The sequence below is a fragment of the Oreochromis aureus genome, linkage group 20, assembly GCF_013358895.1.
Source record: "Oreochromis aureus strain Israel breed Guangdong linkage group 20, ZZ_aureus, whole genome shotgun sequence".
NCBI classification, from domain to species: domain Eukaryota; kingdom Metazoa; phylum Chordata; class Actinopteri; order Cichliformes; family Cichlidae; genus Oreochromis; species Oreochromis aureus.
The window spans coordinates 12,343,849-12,363,775 of record NC_052961.1 but is presented as its reverse complement, the minus strand read 5'-3'; the positions used below and the strand labels follow the sequence as shown (position 1 = coordinate 12,363,775).

Genomic DNA, 19,927 nt, shown 5'->3' with positions numbered 1-19,927 from the left:
GTCTTGCTTTTTCATGGTTTTATGAAGCGACTCACTAGCAGATTCCAAGATAGAAAATTAGAACTTTAAATAATGGATTTTATGATGGTGGCTGTATGTTTTACTATGAGAAAGTGTAAAGAATAAAAAAAAACTCAGGAATATTTCCAGCACCTTGTTGAATCTATGACATGACAAATTAAGGCAGCTCTGAAGGCAAAAGTTTGTCCAACCCAGTGCTAGCAAGGTGTAACTAGTGAATGTACAAGGAACAAAAATGTGTAACAAAAATACTTGATTTCCTCATTAATCTTCTTAAAAGGGCTTTGCCATCTGTGACAGATTTTTAAATGCTGAATATTAACTGAAAAAAAACTAAAACAGCAAGTTCTTCAGCCTATATAACAGTCTATATATATGACACATATATAAATATAACTTTCTTTAAAGTCTTGGTGTTTCGTGAACACATGACATAGGTTGGATGATACTAAAAAAGCTTATCAGACAATGTCAGCAATCTTTAATGATGTCTTTTTGACTGACTACTATTTATAATACAGTAATAATACAGAGTCTAATGATTTGAAACCTTGGATTACCGAACAACTAAAAATGTGCTTTTGAAAAAACTATATAAGAAGACTTTTCTAAATTCCACAATTTAAAAAATAAATTAACTTGAAATTAACGATGACATTCAGAAATTTTCTAAATTGCTCGGCGAGCTGAAATGTATTTATCAGACACATTGGGCGTTTTTAAAGTAAAAATAGTCGCTACAAGTAATTGAAGTTGCTGCAGTGAGTTTATTTATGAAGGGCCAATGAGAAGAAAAGGAGAAAAGTTTAAAATGCTTCTTTGGAGTCCAAGATTTAAAAAGATGTGGTTGAAAATCGGCATAACACATCCACTAAAAGATCCACCTGAGTGTTGGACAGTCACATCCCGGAGCGGCATAACTGCTCAGCTTGCAGTGTAGCAGTATCAGGTCTCCTTTTCATGTATAGCGTAACCAGGGCATGACACACCTGTCTCAGGTAGATCCGGTGATCTCTCTAACGTTCTGCTAACTTCCATTCTGGGAAGTTCCCCATTAAGATGATTAATGCAGCAATGAAGTCCTTGGTCTTTAAAACATAACACTAATCTCCTTGATAATGTATCATTCTTTAATTTAAGACCTTTAGAAAAGATTCACTAAATAAATAGTTCAGTTTATTAAAAGTGGAATTTAGGTGGAATTTAGTGATCTTTGAAGGTAGATGCTTTCTGTTTTTCCGAGGTTTGATGTAAAAAGTGCCTAGTGGGCTAAAAAAAGAACCAGTCTGTGGCTCTTTCTTTGGCCTTGGCTCTTCAAGTGCCCCTCTAGTTTTAGAATTGCATTTTCTAATATTCCCATCCAGGTGTATTTAATTCAAAGTTGGGAAATGTTGTATTATTAAACCAGTCTTGATAAATAGCATTTTTTATGTGTCAGTGATATGGCATGGTTTATGCCCATGCTCGACAATAAAAATAAATAAATTGGTAGCATGTTATAATAATGTTGCACTATTAAGCATTAGTAAGGTATTAGCAAGTGCTTCATTCATCATCATATAGCATTACTGATTATTACTACCAGTGATGTTGTAGCAGTGGTAGCTGTAAATGATGTAACAGTAACAGATGGATAAACATATCTGTATTTATAGATAGCACAATAAAGCGGAGTAATGATAAATGATGAATTAAGAACTTGCTAATACCTTGCTAATTTCTTATAGCGTGACATTATGATAAAGTGCCATGCTAAATTAAATTAATGGTTTAATAACAAATAACTCCAAATCATGCTGTCTATAGGCAAAAAAACACACAGAGGCTACTTTTTTGTCAACAAACTTGTTTCCCTTTCAAACCAATATCGCAATATTGACACCATCACAACAAATTTGATTTGGGTTTTTCATCACTATCGTCATTATCTGTGATCATAATCATCTTTATGCATATTTAAATGAACTTGTTACATCAAGATGAACAGGCACTACACCAGTTAGGAGATAAAAGTACATCACTAACTATGAACATACATCTTCTAGACCGCTAATAAAGGGTTTTCACAACATGAGCTGCTGTCCCCTGTGTGCATAAGGAAGAGATCAACATAAAAAAGCATTTTACATGTACACCTTTTTACTGCCTCAACATGGTTAGGTCTCATTTTCAACTCAACACAGTTGTACAGTTACAATAGAATATAATCTTTAAATTACATCATCATATACAAATCTGACAGCGTGGGGTAACGTCACGCTTTTATGATACACTGACAATTCCATTGCAATAAAATTCATACAATATGGTACCTATTACTTAATATGTTTTCCATTGCTGTTATTTAATGAAACACATTTACATGTATAACACTACATTTTGTCTTAATAGTCAATCACTTGCATTTTTTTTGTGGTTTTTTTGTTACATTTACACAACTCATACACACTGGGTGATGGAGATGTTTTCCCTCAGAATATTAACCTGATAACGTGGATTATGCATTTGAACCTGTGTGTATTGTGTATGTATATCCTGCTTAATGCATGTGTGTTTGCACGTGTGTGGAAGTGTGTGCGCATGTGCATCGAGGATGTATGACATTTTTATGACAGGAGTTCTTTTTGCTATGCTGGACAGCTTTACTCTAAGACACAACTTGTGAGCTGGTGATGTGTTTCTCCTCATGTGTGAGACCCAAAACCTGTCAAATCCTGTTCCAGACACAAAGCTAAACACATCTGACTGCTGTTAGTCCGGTGACATTTAAACTAAGTTATAAATAGCAATCTCCAATCTAATCAGATTTAGGTGCAACTGGTAGCAAGATAACTCACTAATCCACTTTTGATAAATGCAATTCCTGCTATGATTTTAATTTAAATGGTGCAAGATTTCAAAAATAACCATGTAATGCACCCTGTAAGTCATCCTGCATGCAGTGCAGTACTTGTGATATGTATTCCCAGTATTTTGTAACATGTTCTTTTTTTTTGACAACTGAATTTTGATGGACTGTGAAGCAACTACAAGTTGATCTTCAGTGAAGCTGCTTCACACTGATATGGTAAATTATTGCACGGAGTGAAAACAGATAGTTGATGGTATTGGGTCGTTCTTTGGCTCAGCAGTAAAATGGGCCACATAACTAGTGCTTTTTGCTAGGCAAGGCTTTAAATGACAGTGGAGAACAATGCTTATACGACACGCCCTCGTTCAAGCCCAAACACTAGTACATTCATGTCCTGTTGGAGAGGCTTCAATCTTCAGACAACAGTCTGTAGCACAGTAACACACTGAGATGCCTCCACTGGCCCTTCACTCTGGAAGAAAAGTCCCCAGCATATGCACTGTTCAAAACCCTCCTCTCAAACTGCAGTAGAAACCTCATGATGACTTGATCCGTCTTCACTCTGAGGGAATGCATCAAGGGTCTTTCTCGTTATCAGTAGCGGGATATAGTAAGGAGTTACTGAACCAAGGATGAGAGCTTCTGTGAAAAATTGTAAATCCTTTCCATGATTTGCATGAAGATGGTTTTCTCAAAGGATTTGTGACTCTAAGAAAAACAGATGTTGAAAGCAAAACAAACCAACATAAAATCAGTTCATCAACAAGCTTTCTCTTGTGAAATTAGAAGCATGTGCATGTCCAGAAGCTTGTGATGCTAAGAAGTAATCTCTGCATTTGTAGTTGAAGTGTTGCATCAGGTTGGAGCCCAAACAAGGCTGCAGGATTCAGGGAATGCACGTTGTTGCATAGCACATGCTGCTATGCAAGTTCAGAAACAGTTAACACACGTAGCACTGCACACACTGGAAAAGAGGTTGGACCAAATCACAAAGAAAAAACAAACAAACAAACAAACAAAAAAACAAAAAGAGGATACTGTCAGTGGTACTTTTAAAACTACACAGCATTCCTGATGTGAGAATGATGGCTGACCGTACACAGCATTAAAAATGCTACACAAAATGGCATCACACTGTATATACACAATGCAGGTTAGAGAAGCTCATCTTTGTCAAATGGGCACAACTGATTATATTATCTTCCCATTTTCACAAGTGAACTCACTGCAGTTTAAATAAGCTGCATTATATTGTTAAATACAGCTACACAGACAAGCAATGTGTTCCTGCACTGTCTTGATGTTATAGTTGAGTGTGTATATACTGGAATAACTGCTGCTCCTGTTTTTAAATGTGTAAGTTCGCCCACCCCAAATGCTGGATAAAATATATTATACTGATATATTGTCTTTTAGGTTACTAAGTTTTATTTAGGCAAAACTGCTTGGCGCATCTGTTGGGCAAGGGATGTGTTGCTCTTAAGTCTCTGGCTATGTGCGGTGCAATTGGACGGGACAGTTCAAGCTGCCTCCAATGGCATGTCCTTGTCCAGTAATGTGACTAGATTGGCTCGACATAATTGGCTGGGTACAGTCCCTCTCTGCCGTTGTCCAAACGACCTCTACACCAGCCTTGCTCATCTTCATCCTCAGTCTTAGTCAGTTCATCGCCTGCAAAAGACAAATGATTCTTTAATCAGCACGCTCTTATGTTTCACTTAAATCTAAAGCAGAGCTATTCATCACAATATTTCCACATTTTCTCATTTATTATGTATTTTGAAAATAAATCACCGGAAGAAAAAAAAAATCCCCACTCTAGTAAAATTTGTGTTTTCTTTTTAGTCCCCCGAATGGGATGACTGAAAGTTACAGCTGAGGTACAGTTGCAAGGTAGAACCACCCAAAAGCTGCTTTATTCTAGTTTTTTTTTTCCTTTGCTGTAACAGTAAGCATAGTTTGTAAAATAACATTATATTGTATAAATGAGACTTTGAACTTTCCACCAAAACTATAAAATAGATTAAACCAAACAGGCCAGCAGCAGGTTAACTTAGCGTAGCACAAACACCAGAAACATGAATAAACAGCGAGAGTGACATCACTGTGTATTTGTGATTTAAGGTTGTTAGGGGAAAAAAGCAAAACTGTCCGACAGATAATATGTCAAAAAACCACAACTTGTGTGTCTGTTTTTCACTTTCTTGTACAAGAATAACTTACACAGAATTTACAGCATATATATTATTATCTTATTTGTATATCCTCAGAGAATAAAGTATTCCTTTAGATCAAGGATGTCAAACTCATTTACATTGTGGGCCACATGCTGCCCACCTTGATTTTAAGTGGGCTGGATCAGTGAAGCTTCCCTTTCTCCCAGTGTAATGAAGTTTAACAACACATTTAATCACTGAGATCTCTTAATATAAGAAAAGGAGTTTCACTGTGTCTCAAGTTTTCTACATATTAAAGTTGTGAAATTAAAAAATAAAAATTAATTACTATAGTAGTTCCCTATGGTGGTTTGTTTGTCTGTTACTTAATTTCATTGGTGTAGTATGAGTAACCATAGGGATGGTCTTTATCAGGAAAAGCTGGTAAAGTAATAAAAAAAGGAGTTAAGATATTTATGTCCACATTTTCGAAAACCAACCAGTGGGCCGGACTGGAGTCAGAAAAAGGTTTCAGAGATGAGTGGTTGACATCATGTTGGCTAAGTTCAACTTCTGTGTACACTCTTTGGGCTGCACAATCCAGTCTAATCCCCAAACAAATGTCAAACATCTTAAAATTATCCAGGGGAGTTTTCTTTCTTCTTCTTATTTACAGCATGGATCATATGACATCATTTAACAGGGTTATAATAGTTAACTGATTTATAAATGGCAGTAAAGTGCAAAGAAAAGCAGTAACATACCATTAAAAGGTAAGGAATTTCACCGATGTCAGGTAAACAAATACTGACAAAGACGAAGTGTGATTCATTTTGTTTGCCTTTAAGGAAGCGACAGGAGGTGCTTTCAATGGTTTTTAAACAGAATACATACAACAGCTTGTAGGTGAGACGAGTCCTGTCAAATATTCAGGGAGCAACACAAAGAAAGTTGCTGTGCCTGAAGAGTTTGGGCAGGGGGTGGGGTGTCGCTTTGTTTGTTTCATGTTTTTATCAGGCGACAACTGGATGAACAAAGACCTTCACTCACAGTGCGGTTAAAATATGGATGCAGAGGGAGGAGCAAGACAAAGATACACAGCTGTTGCTTCTTCAGTAGCTATTCTTCTGTTTATGGTTTGCCTTTAAATTGTTAGTCATGTCACTGTGATGGCTCTAGAGCACTGTTTTGGACTAGCTTTGGTGCTTCTGTTAAGTGTTAGCAAGTCCCTGTAATTTGTTGTCCATGTGGCTATTATTGACTCATCGTTGCTATTTTCAACAGAGGAAGGAACTTGAAAATACAAATTAGGCCAAGCTGCTGTTGAACACCTGCATCAAGCTACAGCTTGTCATCTTATCTGAAATCTTCAGGCTTGATAAAATAAAAAATAATTTAACTGCATTTTTGTTGTAGTTATTGGTATGCTTGAGCTGAATGGCATGATAAAATCCCCAAACTATGTCTCCCGGTCATGCACATGTACCTGCTTTAAAGGAGAGCTCATCCTGCTCCTGGCCTTCGTAGTCATAGAGAGCACGCACGCGTACCCCTCTCCCGGTGCTGGAATCATCTTCAAATGAATTGCCGTTCCCACCGTTCTCATTGCCTGAGTACGCAGCGGGCTGCTCATCATCAGACCACTCAGTCGAATAAGCTTGGTTCTTCTCATAGCTGCTCACACTGGAGGAGAGAGAAAAGGCTGAAATTAGGATGTTTCCAAAACAAAAGACTGAAATTTAGAGGTTTTGAACAGGTCAAAACCATTAACAAACTAATCCTGCTAGCCAATGTCAGAAATGAGCTGCCTACCACAGGCCTCCGTGACTGTCCAAAAACTATTCTGGTGTTAAGAGTCAGTGTTATGAAAAGACTTATTCTGCATTCACAGAAAACACTGGGTGCATGCAACGGGGGAGTCTAGAGAAGCTAAAACATGACACCTCACACTTGTAGCTCCATGATGGCAAAGAAAGAGTAGTGGTGCCTTTACTTTGCAGTAATGCTGTGACAATATATTGTGTATAATTAAATTTGGACTCCAGTATAAACAGTTTAAACACAGTCTTCTTCCTGAAAGGCTCAGGTGGGACGATTTAAAGCAACAGACTCTTAAACCAGAGGTACACAAAACATCTTTGTGGTATTTTTGGCTGAAAACTGAAACATAAAGATTAAAAAAGATTAAAATGTGTTAAAGTAGAAGATTATGAAGTCTGAAAATGTAAAAATCTTGGAACAGGCTTAACACACTGGTGGTTTTAGTCTCATGTGAGATTTGTTCACAAAAGATAAACATTTAGAATAAAATAAAATGGAATAAAAGTACTTATTAGTCATTTTGTAATTTTATTCCTAGATTTGACTCAAAAATATGTGACTGTAAACTACACAAGCAGATCTCTTGAACTAACCTGCTACGGTCACCAGGTGGAGCCACATGGTCAGTGCTAGGAGTGGGTGGGGCTCCGTCTGGTTTCTTCTTCTTTGGAGGAGCTGAAGCCTGGTCTGGGTTATACTCCTGGTGAGGAGAGAGAACAGAAGCACATAAAGTAATGTAGAAAATAAAGAGGAGAAATGTCATACACGTTTTTTTGTGATGGCTTGGCGTTGCACCTCAAATGTGGGCCAGTTCATGTGCATTCCTGGGCCGTGGTTGTTGCTGAACCACTTGAGATCCTCCTGCGTGTTTGCAGCCAAGATCGTACGCTCCAGTTCTCTGTATATTGTGGCATAGCTGAGGAGAGGAAAATGGAACAAATAGTGACAATGAAAGCGCCAGAAGGGACCTGTGGGTGCTGCCAATTTGGCAACAGAACCATCAGTGTAGTTCAAATTCTGGGTTGAAAGAGATCCAGTGTTGGGTGACGACAGGACTGAAGTGTCTCCCTGAATTTTCTGGTAAAGCTGGGGTTCTTAACAGTGGACATATTTCCTCTGAATGGCCCTATTTTGTACCACGATGTTGGTGTTTATGTTGCCACTGTTTACCCAAACCATGGCGATGTGTAACGGATTAAAAAGAGAACAATGATCCTGCAGTTTTCTTCCTCTAATTACAGGCTAAACCAGTATGTCTGGGGTCATATTTTAACACCTGTCGATAACAAAACTACTGTGAAGACATGCATAGTTTATAATATTATTATCTTTTGGGCATTTTTGCCTTTATTGCATAGTAAAGTAGTGAAGAAACAGGAAAGCAGGGGGGGAGAGAGAGGGAGAAGGCATGCAGGAAAAGGCCTCAAACCTGGGCTACTGCACTCCACTCATGTGGCACGTGGTCACCTGCTTTCCCACTCAGCTAAAATGACACCCTATAGGTTATGATAGGTTATTAACATCAGCAATTTAAATCTATTGTTAAAAAACTGTAGATGTCTTAGTTTTGAAATAAATCTTTTCACTTGTAGGCTACCGTTGTGTTCATGTCAGACGAATAAAGGCTGTATCATCTTATCTTATGACATGACCGGTCTTGGACCCTAACATCAGCTAACACAAAGAGGACAATGTACCAAACATAACTCAAAATATATACCAGAATAGTAAAGGTGATCAGAGAGGGCATGCACAGCCACTCTTCCTCTGTGCTATCCTCATCAGCTAACTGAGGTAAGCTTATGTTTTAGTTATACCTATTGCTTTCTGATTTCAGTAATTAGCATTGACTCCTCTTCTTAATTCCAGTTCATTTCATCTTCACACGTGTAAATATCTGCTGGCCACTGTACAGCTGCATCCAACATGACTGTATCCATCTGAGCAGTTAGATGGAGAAGACTGAATGTTTACAGATTGCTGAGTTGACTGAAGTGGCAAATTGTCACTTCTCCCACTTTCAGGCTGGCTTGTAATCAGAGCAAAGGGTTTACTGCGCACCTGCAGAGAAACTAATGCTTCCCATTGTTCTTAAAGTGACTTTAACTTGCTATTTGAAAGTGTTCGGAGAAACTTGTGGGCTCATATTGGATTTGAGTTGTCACTTTTGACCTCTTCTAGTCGATTAAACGGATTTAGAGAGAAGCACTGAGAACACAACCACAAGTCTCTTGGAAGCTGTCTTCATCCACAAGCATTTCCTGGCTCCTTTCTCCTCTTCTTATTGTTAACTGTCAAGACTGATAACACTTTTTGTGTTGTTCTTACTGGAAATTGCAAGTAACAACAGTGCAGTGCGGCATTTTTTCATGCTTTGTATTATCTGGTTCATAAGAACAAACAGCTTTGAATGAATGACATTGCAAAGTAATGGTCATAATGTCATAATACATGGTAATCTTTTTTTTTTAAAGTAAAAAAGTTCCTACCCTGCTTTAGTTGGAGAGGGATTTTGTTTTTAACATTATAGCACTGAAATAGTTGGGTTCATTATAATTAAATAGACACTGTGCTCAGTGATAGACTGTAGGGCGTACTCTGTCTCTCACCCAACGACAGCTGGAGTAGGCTTTACAGCTGGGAAAGGAGTGAAAATGTTAGAATAAATCAAATCAAAGGTGAATGATTAAACCTGAAAATCACTTTTCCGTGGCTCATGGCTTTATTTGCTTAATGCAGGATAACAAAAAAAAGAAAATCTAGAATATGACAAGCATTCACCCTGGACTAAATTCAGTTTGTCAGAAATGCCACTGACTGAATCATCGGTTAATTAGCACTGAGAGTCACAAAACTAATGAGAAACACATGCCTGGTTTGGGTGTCTGTTGAAATTAATCAGACTGCAGCGAACTGTGTCAAATGTGACACAAGACGAATCAGACTAATCGAATTTTAATTTGTATTCAGTGTGACTACTTTTGATTAAAAGTACAATTAAGTAACTATATTCTAAGCATCCATTGCCTACTTCACATGTGCCCACACAGAATGATAGTCTATACAATGGTATACATTTCCTGCCAAACTGCAGAGGTGCTTAATGTGCAACCCAGCCTTCATTCTGACTAACCTTTGGTTCTCAGTGAGGTTAAGATGGCGTTTGATATCCAGCAAGGCTTCCTTAAGGAAGGTCAGCCTTTTGACTTCATGCTGCTGGCATTGGTCAAACACCTGCTCCATGCACTCCATGTACTGAGGAGTGCACTTGCTTAGCTCCTCCAGAGACTTCTCATACTTTTCTTTAGCCTGGAACAGAAACAAGAAAACACGGTGAGTCATCTACGGACAATAAACAGTGGAGAATAATCTCATATTGGGCCTTGGAGCAGCCCTGTCTGTAACTTCCTTCTGATTGACTGCCCCTTGCAAAGAGAACGTCTGAACAGCAGTAGCATGGGGCTGCTCACAGAGCCAGAACTCCCCTCTTTTTGACATCAGATAGATCCAAGAATAGAAGTGAACTGTCTAAAACAGCAGTTTGAAGCCTGGCTCATAGGGATTACTTGCACATTCGTTGACCTAATTACTGGAAACTGTTGGTCAGAAAAATCAGGAAAAGCATAACAGGCCCACTTTAAGGTTATTACCTTCTGCGTATCCTGTTTGCATTTGTCCACTTTCTCGTGGAGTTTCTTCTGCTGGTCTGCTGTGACAGAAGCTTCAGTCTTGCCATTGGCCTCTCGGGTTGCAGCCAGCTTCTCCTCCTTGCAGGCCATGTGGTATGTTTTCTTAGCTGCCTCCATCTGTATATTCAAACACAGACATTGCTAGTATCACAGATACAGAACATGATCTGATGGTTTGATTAAAGGAACACAAGAATAGAAACTATACAGTATAAAATAGGTAATTAATTTAATGTATTTGGTTCATTCTTCTATTTAGGCTGCTTTAACCTCCTAAGACCCGAACTATTTCATGGCATGCATTTTTAATTTTTCTTTGCTATTTGGGTTGATTGAGACCTGATTGAGATTGAGATAATTTTTGTTTTTGAGAAAAATGAGATCCACATATGAGGACATTTGTTTCAAATTTTGATAGAACAGTGGCAGTATAATGTCCTCGTAAGTGGATATCAGGCCCTTGTAGAGAAAAATTAAGTATTTTGGTCTAGACGTCCCAAAATGTGATGTCCACATATGTGGACGCCAGGTCCTAGGAGGTTAAATCAGTAGTGAATGATATGTGCAATTTTCTCCAGTATGAATGCACGACCAGTATTTGCTCCTCTTCATTGATTAGGAGCTCGCCTTAGGTTGTTGGTCTGGTACTTGTGCCAGGAACTGATATCAGTACACAAAGTCTCTCCCTAAGCAGGAAATCAAGACTTCATCCAGTGACGCATAGTTAATTAACTCACATAATGTTTATCCTCCTGAGACCCAGCCTATTCATTTATGTCCTCTGTAGTGGACACACAAATCATAGAAAGGTTAAACCAAAAGATACGTTTTTTCCCTCAGTTCCAGGAGGTTACTTGAAATGCCGCATGGGAATGAAAGTCATGCACAGTAGTTGACGATTTAAAGAAAGAAATGTGCTAATATAACTACCATATATATGTCATGTGCCACCATTTAATAAAGCAACTCTAGGACATGCTCTTCACAGATATCGTTTGATTATCGTACCCACAACAACACATTAACACCTTTTAACCAGCGTCTGGCTAACCAGTGGATTTAAGTCCAGCATTCACTCTCTTTGATCATTTTAGCTTCCACCTATTTCTGAGGGTAATATCTGGCCCTTAACTCGCTAATGCTCTACTATGTTCAGCAGTTAGTCACTTACGCTATCTGCTATTAGAGCCTTTTCACTGATTTCAAAAATAACTTTATTCAAACTACTAGAATAATAATGTTCCAAGGTCAGCTGCTAAAACTAATAGCTAAGGCTATTTTAGATTCAAGTGATCTCTTTCACTCATCTTTTAATCTTAATGTATATTTTGTGAATATATTTATTACTTTCTGTAATCCTGTTCAGTTTTATAGAAAAGGGGTTAAATAATAACTTAGTCAATAGTAGGGTGACCATATTTTGATTTCCAAAAAAGAGGACACTTGGCCAAGTCATGAAGAACTTTAATAATACTGTTTGCTTAAAGAAAATTTTAACATATTTAAATGATGCCTTCTCTGTGCGGTTAATGAATGGTGAAACAAAAATGTCATATAGGCTTTTCATCAAGGGAAAAAAAACTTAAAACTGAAAAAAGGCCTAATCTTAAAAGAAAATTACTGGGATGATGTTCGTCTGAACACAGTTGCGCTTTGGCATCTTTTAAACATATTGGGTCCTCTGTAGCGAAAAATAACCACAAAGGACATGAACATCAATCTCAAAAAAAACCCGGACAGAATGTGAAAAGTGGACATGTCTGGGGAAAGGAGGATGGTTGGTCACCCTAGTCAATAGCAAATGGTCATAAAATCCTGCTTCAATGGCTAGCAATGTCTGGCTCCTGTATTGCTATCCCCATTATGATTACCATTTAAAGTTTAGTAAAAGTGTGATGGATGGGCAGACGGTCCTGTTACCTTACAGAAAAAGAATTTGCCCTCATCTTCCTCACCTCCTTGAGCTTTTTGGCCCATGGTTTCTGAGCCTTCTTGAACCCTTCCTCTGCCTCCTTGGCCTCCTTGAAGCCTCCAATCATTTGCTTATGATACGCTTCTTTCTGCCAGTTCTTCACTTTTTCAACATCTTCGTTAACGAGGTTGTTCTTCACCTCTTGGTGCAGCTCACTCACTCTCTCCGCCTCTGTCATCACAGCCAGCCAGGCTCTCTCCACAGAGCCATACTGTGGACCTGCGAGTTGGATTATTTTGTGATTCCAAGTAAAATTTCAGGGTAATATTACTCAGTGAAATCATGAAAAACACATCGAAATAAAAGGACGCATGGTGAAAGATAGCGGTACATTTGCACCTTCTTATCTTGTTGACACTTTAACAAAAGCTGACCTTTCTCAATGAGCTGTCTCCATCTCTTGGACCAGGCAGTTAGTTGATCACCATAGGCTTTCTCTATCTTGGCACGTTCCTGCAAGCAGCTCATAAGGTCATTGCAGAGCCGATGGCCGTCATCGAATCTCTTGACAGCACGTTTGTAGTTCCCCACCTGAGGACAGAGAGAGACAAATGAAAGGACTTGTAACCAATCTGCAATACATATATAACAAGCATAGAAATATACAGAGCTCGGACATTTTTCCCCCTGAGACTAACTGAAGCGAAGGCAGTTCGATGTCTCTCTTGTGAATTTACTGAAAAAAAATACAAAGAGTTTGAGAGACTGTAGCATGACTGAATACTTGAACCACACAGCAGCATTCGGGGTGCAAAAGAGTAGCAAATGCCACTGGAAGCTTGCTCCAAAAAGTATGTAAATCCTAATGGACTCAAGGGTAAAATGCCCAACTTTACAGCAGAAATAAACGCTATTACATTGTCTTTATGTCAACTGTGCATAATTTTGTAATATTTGCCAGGTTAAATTGTATTAAGGCTTATTATGTTTGTATAATTTCACAACTGGCAGCTAGTATAAGTAGCACTAATTCACATTGTTGAACCAGACCACTGTAGCACCCTGTTATCCATAGATGATCACTTCTACCTTTTAAAAGCAATCAGTGTTGACATAGTAGCTACATCCATCTTTTATGTACTGTTTATAAATTCAACACAACATACATCAAAATGTGTCAGCAGTATTAGCATTACAGAAGCTACAGCAAATCCAAACAGCATTTAGGCATGCCCTTTAATCTGGAGACTTGATAAAAAGTCTTCAAAAGAAAACATGCTTTAATACACAGTTTCACTAATAAACTGACAATTGAGTGTATGTTTCATTTACTGCATTATACAATATGCTACTCCATCCAAGCAGAAGGCTCTGGCCAACTTTATTATTTAATTAAAAATATCTATTTAATTAAAAATATCAAAGCTGTTATGCTACCTCGACATTTATTTTATTGCATTTTCTTTTACATCTCACCTCCTTAACTTGGACTACCTTAAAAAAGCAGTGCCAGGCTAGGCAGCTCCGCCTCTTTTGTGCCTGCAGGGGGGTGTGCTCATGGTGCATGATGAAGGGAGAGGGGTTTACCAGTGCCTGTGCATGTGTAGTTATGCAATGACATGGGCTTTTGTGTGTGTGGATGAATGTGTTTTAGTGAGTGTATGTGTGTGGGTAGCTGCTTTAATCCTCTTGAGAGGCGTAATGCAGTCGGATACTCAGGGATAGATGACAAAGTAAAGACAGAAATATGACCGACTGTGTGTGTGGATAGGTATAAATACATAGTCATATACAGCATAATAAAAAACACAGATCATGGAGTGCGTCTCTGATGTGCTCGCTGGCTGTAAAGCTGCACTCTGATTGGTCCTGACGTGAGCACGCATGTTTGGTTACTGTTTGAGATGGGAGCTGCAGGGAGGCCATGAGACAGGTGTTTAACGGTATGAGTTTTGTCCTATGTGACAGTTTGCCAAGTCACACCAACAACAACACGTCGGTGTACTGGCTGTACACATGAAAACACACCTGAGCCCCTCTATTTGAGCCGCAAAACCATTCTGTGGTTTTGTGTGGATAAAACACAAGCCTTCCTGATGACAAAACATGAGGATACAGCATTTTTTATAGCATTGATAAACCATAAACTGACTCTAGCTGTGCCGCTAGTATAGAGACGATATAGGCAGGTGCATGTGGTGAAAGGCTGCCTCAGAGAGGCTGATGACTGAGGCTCTTTGTCTGAGTCTCTGTGGCTAAGAGCCACAACACAAAGAAGACTCTGTACTGAGGGAATTCATTATCACTAAGTTGGGGGGGTTAAAGTGCAAACACACACACACACACACACACACACACACACACACACACACACACACACACACACACACACACACACATGGTTTGCTATCCTCACATCCCATTGACATAAGCTTTCCCTAGCCCCTTACCCTAACCCTAACCATTAAAAATGAATGCCTAACCCTAACCCTTACCCTAAACCTAACCATAACCTAATTGTAACCCTGACAGTAAAACCGCATTTTGAGTGTGAAAATTGCTTTCAACCCCGAGGGGACCTGGATTTTGGTCCCCATGGTGCAGAAAGTCCCCACCAGGATAGTAAAAGTCAGATTTTGGTCCCCACCAGGATAGTACGAACCCGTACACACACACACACACACACAGAGTTGTGTTTCCACCAGGGGACACAATTACTACTTGCCTAACACAGTTTGTATGATCTAAAGCAAATTTGATTAACAGTGCATTCACTATTATAGAGAAATAACAAAAAAAAAAAAAGCTGAGGAAGTGTCTCTGCCAGATTTATATTAAACTCAGATTTTCAGCAAAGAAAAAGTTATTATGAAACTGGCCACAAGGAAATATGCTAATGTCCTTAACATTTATCTACTGACTTTATCCTCAGTATTAAAATTTTCATATATAGTGCTTTATGATAATGGTATTTAAAAATGTTTTTCTTTTCATAAAGAGGAAACTTTTATGATGCCCTCTGGAGCAAAAGAAACACACCGTGCTAAAATGCAAATTAGCCTCCTATATTACTTTGCTCTCTGGTTTACAGCTTGTCTTAATGCATTACGTTTTGCCTTAAGCATGCCAGTTTGAATTCCCTTGTTGGTGAAAGGTTCATAAACAAACCTGCCTTACTTTTCCTCATACTTCATAATTTGTGTGTAATAAATTTGCTTATTTATTTTGAGTACTGTGAGCGCTCTGGTAGGTGTGCTTCCATCATATTAGATGAAGGCGTTTTGAAGCAAAATGCTCAAAATGACCCCTCTTTTGCAGGGTTTGAAGTCCATACTGAAGTCATCAGTATTTTTCCACTGAATATGATGGTACAAAGATGATGAAGCGTATATAATGGGTAGATATAAGAGAGTCTAATTTAACTTTTGGCACTAGAGCAAAAAGCATCAAACCCTCCTTTAAAATGGACGGCACAAGTGGCCCTCTGGCTTGAAACTCAACGGGGATGGATATCAAACAGCCTCATTAAGATGTGTGTGACGCATTTACTTCTAAGAACAGTTTCATGGTTTCACTGATAGCATTGCTTGATTTCAGAAGCCAAATCAATAGAAATGGAGCGTGAGAGGTTTTGGTACAATTTGAAAATCCATGAGAACAGACATGATGGCGGCTTTACCTCCCAGAAGCTGTCCATGGTGTCGTCACCACCTGCACATTCATCGTAGGAGCCAGACATTTTCCTGGATGAAGCGAAGCACTCTAATGACTAAACCTGTCCTCTGCAGAAGAGCTGGGTTCCTCATGCACTGAAGAAGGCAAAGGAGACCAACAGTAATGAGAGACAGCGACACCACAAGAAAGCAAAAACTTTGTGTAACAAAACTGCGACAATTTATTTTCCTGGTAACTCAAAAGAATCTTTCAAGGTGAGCGTTTCTAACTGAGACGTTTATAATAATGAGGTAAAAATAGTCTTCTCTGCCATGCATGCAGCACCGTGCCCTGAGGAATGAGAAGGGGGTTCTTAGATTGGTGTGTCCTAGAAAAGACATCACAGTGAGTGGAGCGTCACACAGCTCAATTCTTCCACAGTGAAAACCCCCATTCTTTTGACACATTAAATCTGAGAATTAGCTGTCACACATACACACTACACATGCATAGTTACACAGTTTAGCTGCCTGGAAATGCACCTTGCGTGTAAATATAGAATCATGTAATTAACGCCCTAAAATAGAATGGAAACAAATGCAGTGAAACAAGATCAACACTCCTATTTATGCATCTAAATGTGTTCTTTAATTAGGTTGTTTGATTGCTGATTGCATAGTAAGGTGTACATAACACAGTTCCTCAAGTATTTAAGGTGATTTATGTTTAGTTGTTTGACATTCACTCAATACCCTACCACAGAGGTGCAAGCAGAAGAAACTGCTGGCCATTATATTGGTATTGAACTCTGTTTGAAACCTAATCTATTTTGTCCTCATGACTAATGTCTTTCCTTTGACAGAGAGCTCTTCATAGCGCTGCAACAGCCGGTATGACAATGAAATTTATAGCCTCCCCTGCCATGGTTTCCTGGGTCTTTATAATTACAGTGGATTTAATTATTATCTAATTCTGTACATGGCCCAACAGAGCTAAACACAACTTTTAACACTACTAACACTTTTAATTAAAATGATAAAGAGTTTTGTAAATTATTATTAAGGAAGGGTGTGATTAATTGATTCTTAGTCTGCACAGTCCAACCTGAGTGATGGTTCAACCTTGGATGCGTGTACATTTCACTATTTGGAGAGGCAAAGCATGAATTGGACATGGTGGTACACGTGATACATGCTTTGTTGTGATATTGGGTTGGATGGTTAGGTATGCTAGCTATAGGTCAGAGCAGATGAAGGATGAGTTGTGGCCATTTCAGAGAATAAACTGACTCAGCGCTCTGCAGCTGGCTGCATCACAAGGAATATTACGTTCAAACAGTAGCCTAGCCCTTCATGCTTCATCCTTCAACCTCCATCTGCTGTCAGGAACAAATTAATTCCTGCAACAACCTTCATCCCTGGAATGAGTCATAAAAAACAGCTTTCTGTATTTGGCTCGACTTGAACTGGCCTGACCTCACTGTCTATATTAACAACATAAACAACGTAATTTTCCTTGTGAGATGAATAAGAGGCTTCAACCCACAAGATCAAGTCATACAAGGAAAGGATTGACAGTAGTAACTTTTTTTTCATAGAAAGTCTGGACATGAACAAGTTATCTGGGAGTTCAACAACACATTTGCACCCTGCGTGACTGATTCTGCTTCCTGTTCAGTCAGTGTTTCTACAGACGACAGATAACTGATTTAGCCAAGCTGTTTTCATCAAAGCCCTTGGTTACTATCACCAGGCTTACGCCAGTCTTTGAGGCTCTTCTGCAGTCAAGGCTTTCATTCATTGACTATTATCAAGAGTGCACTCCCTGCTGGTTGCAAAACAACAGAGCTATTCTAGGAGTTAGCTATTTTACTGTCACAGACTGAATTGAAGACAACTTGAGTCTCTCAGCTGCAGCGAACAGTTCCAGGGGGAGAAAAAGGTGCGATGTCTCCTTTCTGAGTGAGTGACACATTTCACAACTGCACATATACATACACAGGAATACTGAGCTTTTTTGTTCTTGTTTTATGGATTTAAATACTTACAGAACTACTGAATGTTGTTAAACCTGCGCAGTGGTTCAAGATAGACATGACATTATACTTCATGTTCTCCCATCCAAGGCCAAGAAAAAAAAGTACTGCCTAAGCACTACCACCAATAAGTTTGTTCAGTCAGTGCCGCTTGTATTCCTTAAAATAGGGGATAAACTATGTGAAATAAGACACACAAAGCTTTTAATGCATTGACATGCAAAGTGTGTTTGCCAAAACGTAGAAGACGAATGGTAAAAAATGCAAAGACTTAAATCTGTAGCAGCAACTTACCACCCTCATAATAAAGATATTGAAGAAAGAAAAATATTACATTAGCATAATTGTCATTTTGAGTATGAATCAGCTTTATTACAGCTAATGACTTTAACTGGTTGGGAAAACAGATGCCTTAGGGCCGGTGTCCTGCAGGTTTTAGATCTCACCCTGTTTCAACACACCTGAATCAAATGATTAGTTCATTACCAGGCTTCTGGAGAACTTTAAGTCATGTTGAAGAGGTAATTTAGCCATTTAAATCAGCTGTGATGGAACAAAGACACATCTAAAACCTACAGGACACCCGCCCTCGAGGCCTGGAGTTCGACACCTGTGCCTTAGAGGAATATGAGACAGGAGTGTAAAGTTCCACCAGCGTTTTTCCCATATATGCAGTATGTTATGTGATATTGTACAGCTTGCAGTACTTTCTGTGAAAAGTGTGATCAGCAGGGGAACACCCTCAGTAACCCACTTCTCAAAACTGAGGACAGGTTCCATTTCTGTCAGTCCATGTGACACAGAGAAAATATGTCAGCCACGCTCACCACTTGCCCAACAAATACAAGGACTTTTAGTATTTTACAATAGATGCCAGCCACACCCAGCATAACTGAATGCTATCCATGACAACGAAAAGACTCCAATTACCTCTCTGTCCTTGTCACAGACAAGGAACTCAGTCTCTCACAACATCCCCTTTCTTTATGTTTGGAAATTGTGAGCACTTTCGTTGACATGTGAGAATACTGATTATATTCTCATGTCCCCACATGAACCATTACCTCATGCCCTTAGCTTAACTGTCTTTAGCTTATGGTAAATGGGAGGGTTGGCCTAACTGAGAACAGCTAGGTAAGAGGTAGCTTCACTGTTAGATAACAAATTCCAGATATCAGCACATTTAATGCTCACTTTTTAAACTTTTTAAAAATGTACTAAATCCCAAGTTTAGAATTGGCATGTAATCTTTTTAGTTCTTTTCAGTGAACCATCTTCATGCTATGCACGCATGCATACAGTGCTGTGAAAAAGCATTTGTTCACTTCCTTGTTTGTTTTTTTTTTTTGCATACTTTTATGTTGTAGATCATCAAATTTTAATATTAGACAAAGATAATCTGGATGCATAAGAAATGCAGTTTTTAAACAACGATTTCATTGATTAAGGGTAAAAGGGTATACAAACCTACCTGGACCTATATGTACTTTTTTAGTTCCACATCTTGATCTGATTACTATTAGACTTGCTGAATCAAGAAATCACTTAAATAGAACCTGTCTGACAAAGTTAAGTAGGCTAAAAGGTCTCAAAAAGCAGCACATCAGAACAAGATCTCAAACAGCTGAGTCATTGACATCTATCATTCTGGAAAGAGTTATAAAGACATTTTTACGTCTTTGTGAATCAACTGAACCAGGATGAAAGCCATTATCCACAAAGAGAGAAAAGTTAAAACAGAGCTGAATCTTCCCAGGATTGGTCAGCCTACCAAAATTACTCCAAAAG

The 19,927-nt window shown here is 38.7% G+C and overlaps 1 protein-coding gene across 5 annotated transcripts in view; it reads right to left on the bottom strand.

Annotated features, from left to right (window-relative positions):
• Window positions 1–1,847: 1,847 nt before the first annotated feature.
• Window positions 1,848–19,927, bottom strand: part of LOC116310933 (protein kinase C and casein kinase substrate in neurons protein 1) — a 36,290-nt gene continuing 18,210 nt past the window's right edge. For 4 of the 5 annotated variants that reach the window (XM_039603880.1, XM_031727882.2, XM_039603882.1 and 1 more), the window contains 9 exons: window positions 16,130–16,259; window positions 12,885–13,041; window positions 12,494–12,729; window positions 10,500–10,655; window positions 9,983–10,158; window positions 7,645–7,765; window positions 7,443–7,549; window positions 6,515–6,711; window positions 1,848–4,543 (listed from right to left, as the gene is read on the bottom strand). In XM_039603880.1, the coding sequence (XP_039459814.1) occupies window positions 4,434–4,543; window positions 6,515–6,711; window positions 7,443–7,549; window positions 7,645–7,765; window positions 9,983–10,158; window positions 10,500–10,655; window positions 12,494–12,729; window positions 12,885–13,041; window positions 16,130–16,189 (1,320 nt within the window). In that variant the 5' untranslated portion in view covers window positions 16,190–16,259 and the 3' untranslated portion in view covers window positions 1,848–4,433. Of the gene's footprint in view, window positions 4,544–6,514; window positions 6,712–7,442; window positions 7,550–7,644; window positions 7,766–9,982; window positions 10,159–10,499; window positions 10,656–12,493; window positions 12,730–12,884; window positions 13,042–16,129; window positions 16,260–18,151; window positions 18,309–19,927 lie in introns of those variants that run through there. The other variant, XM_039603881.1, reaches the window with a different exon arrangement.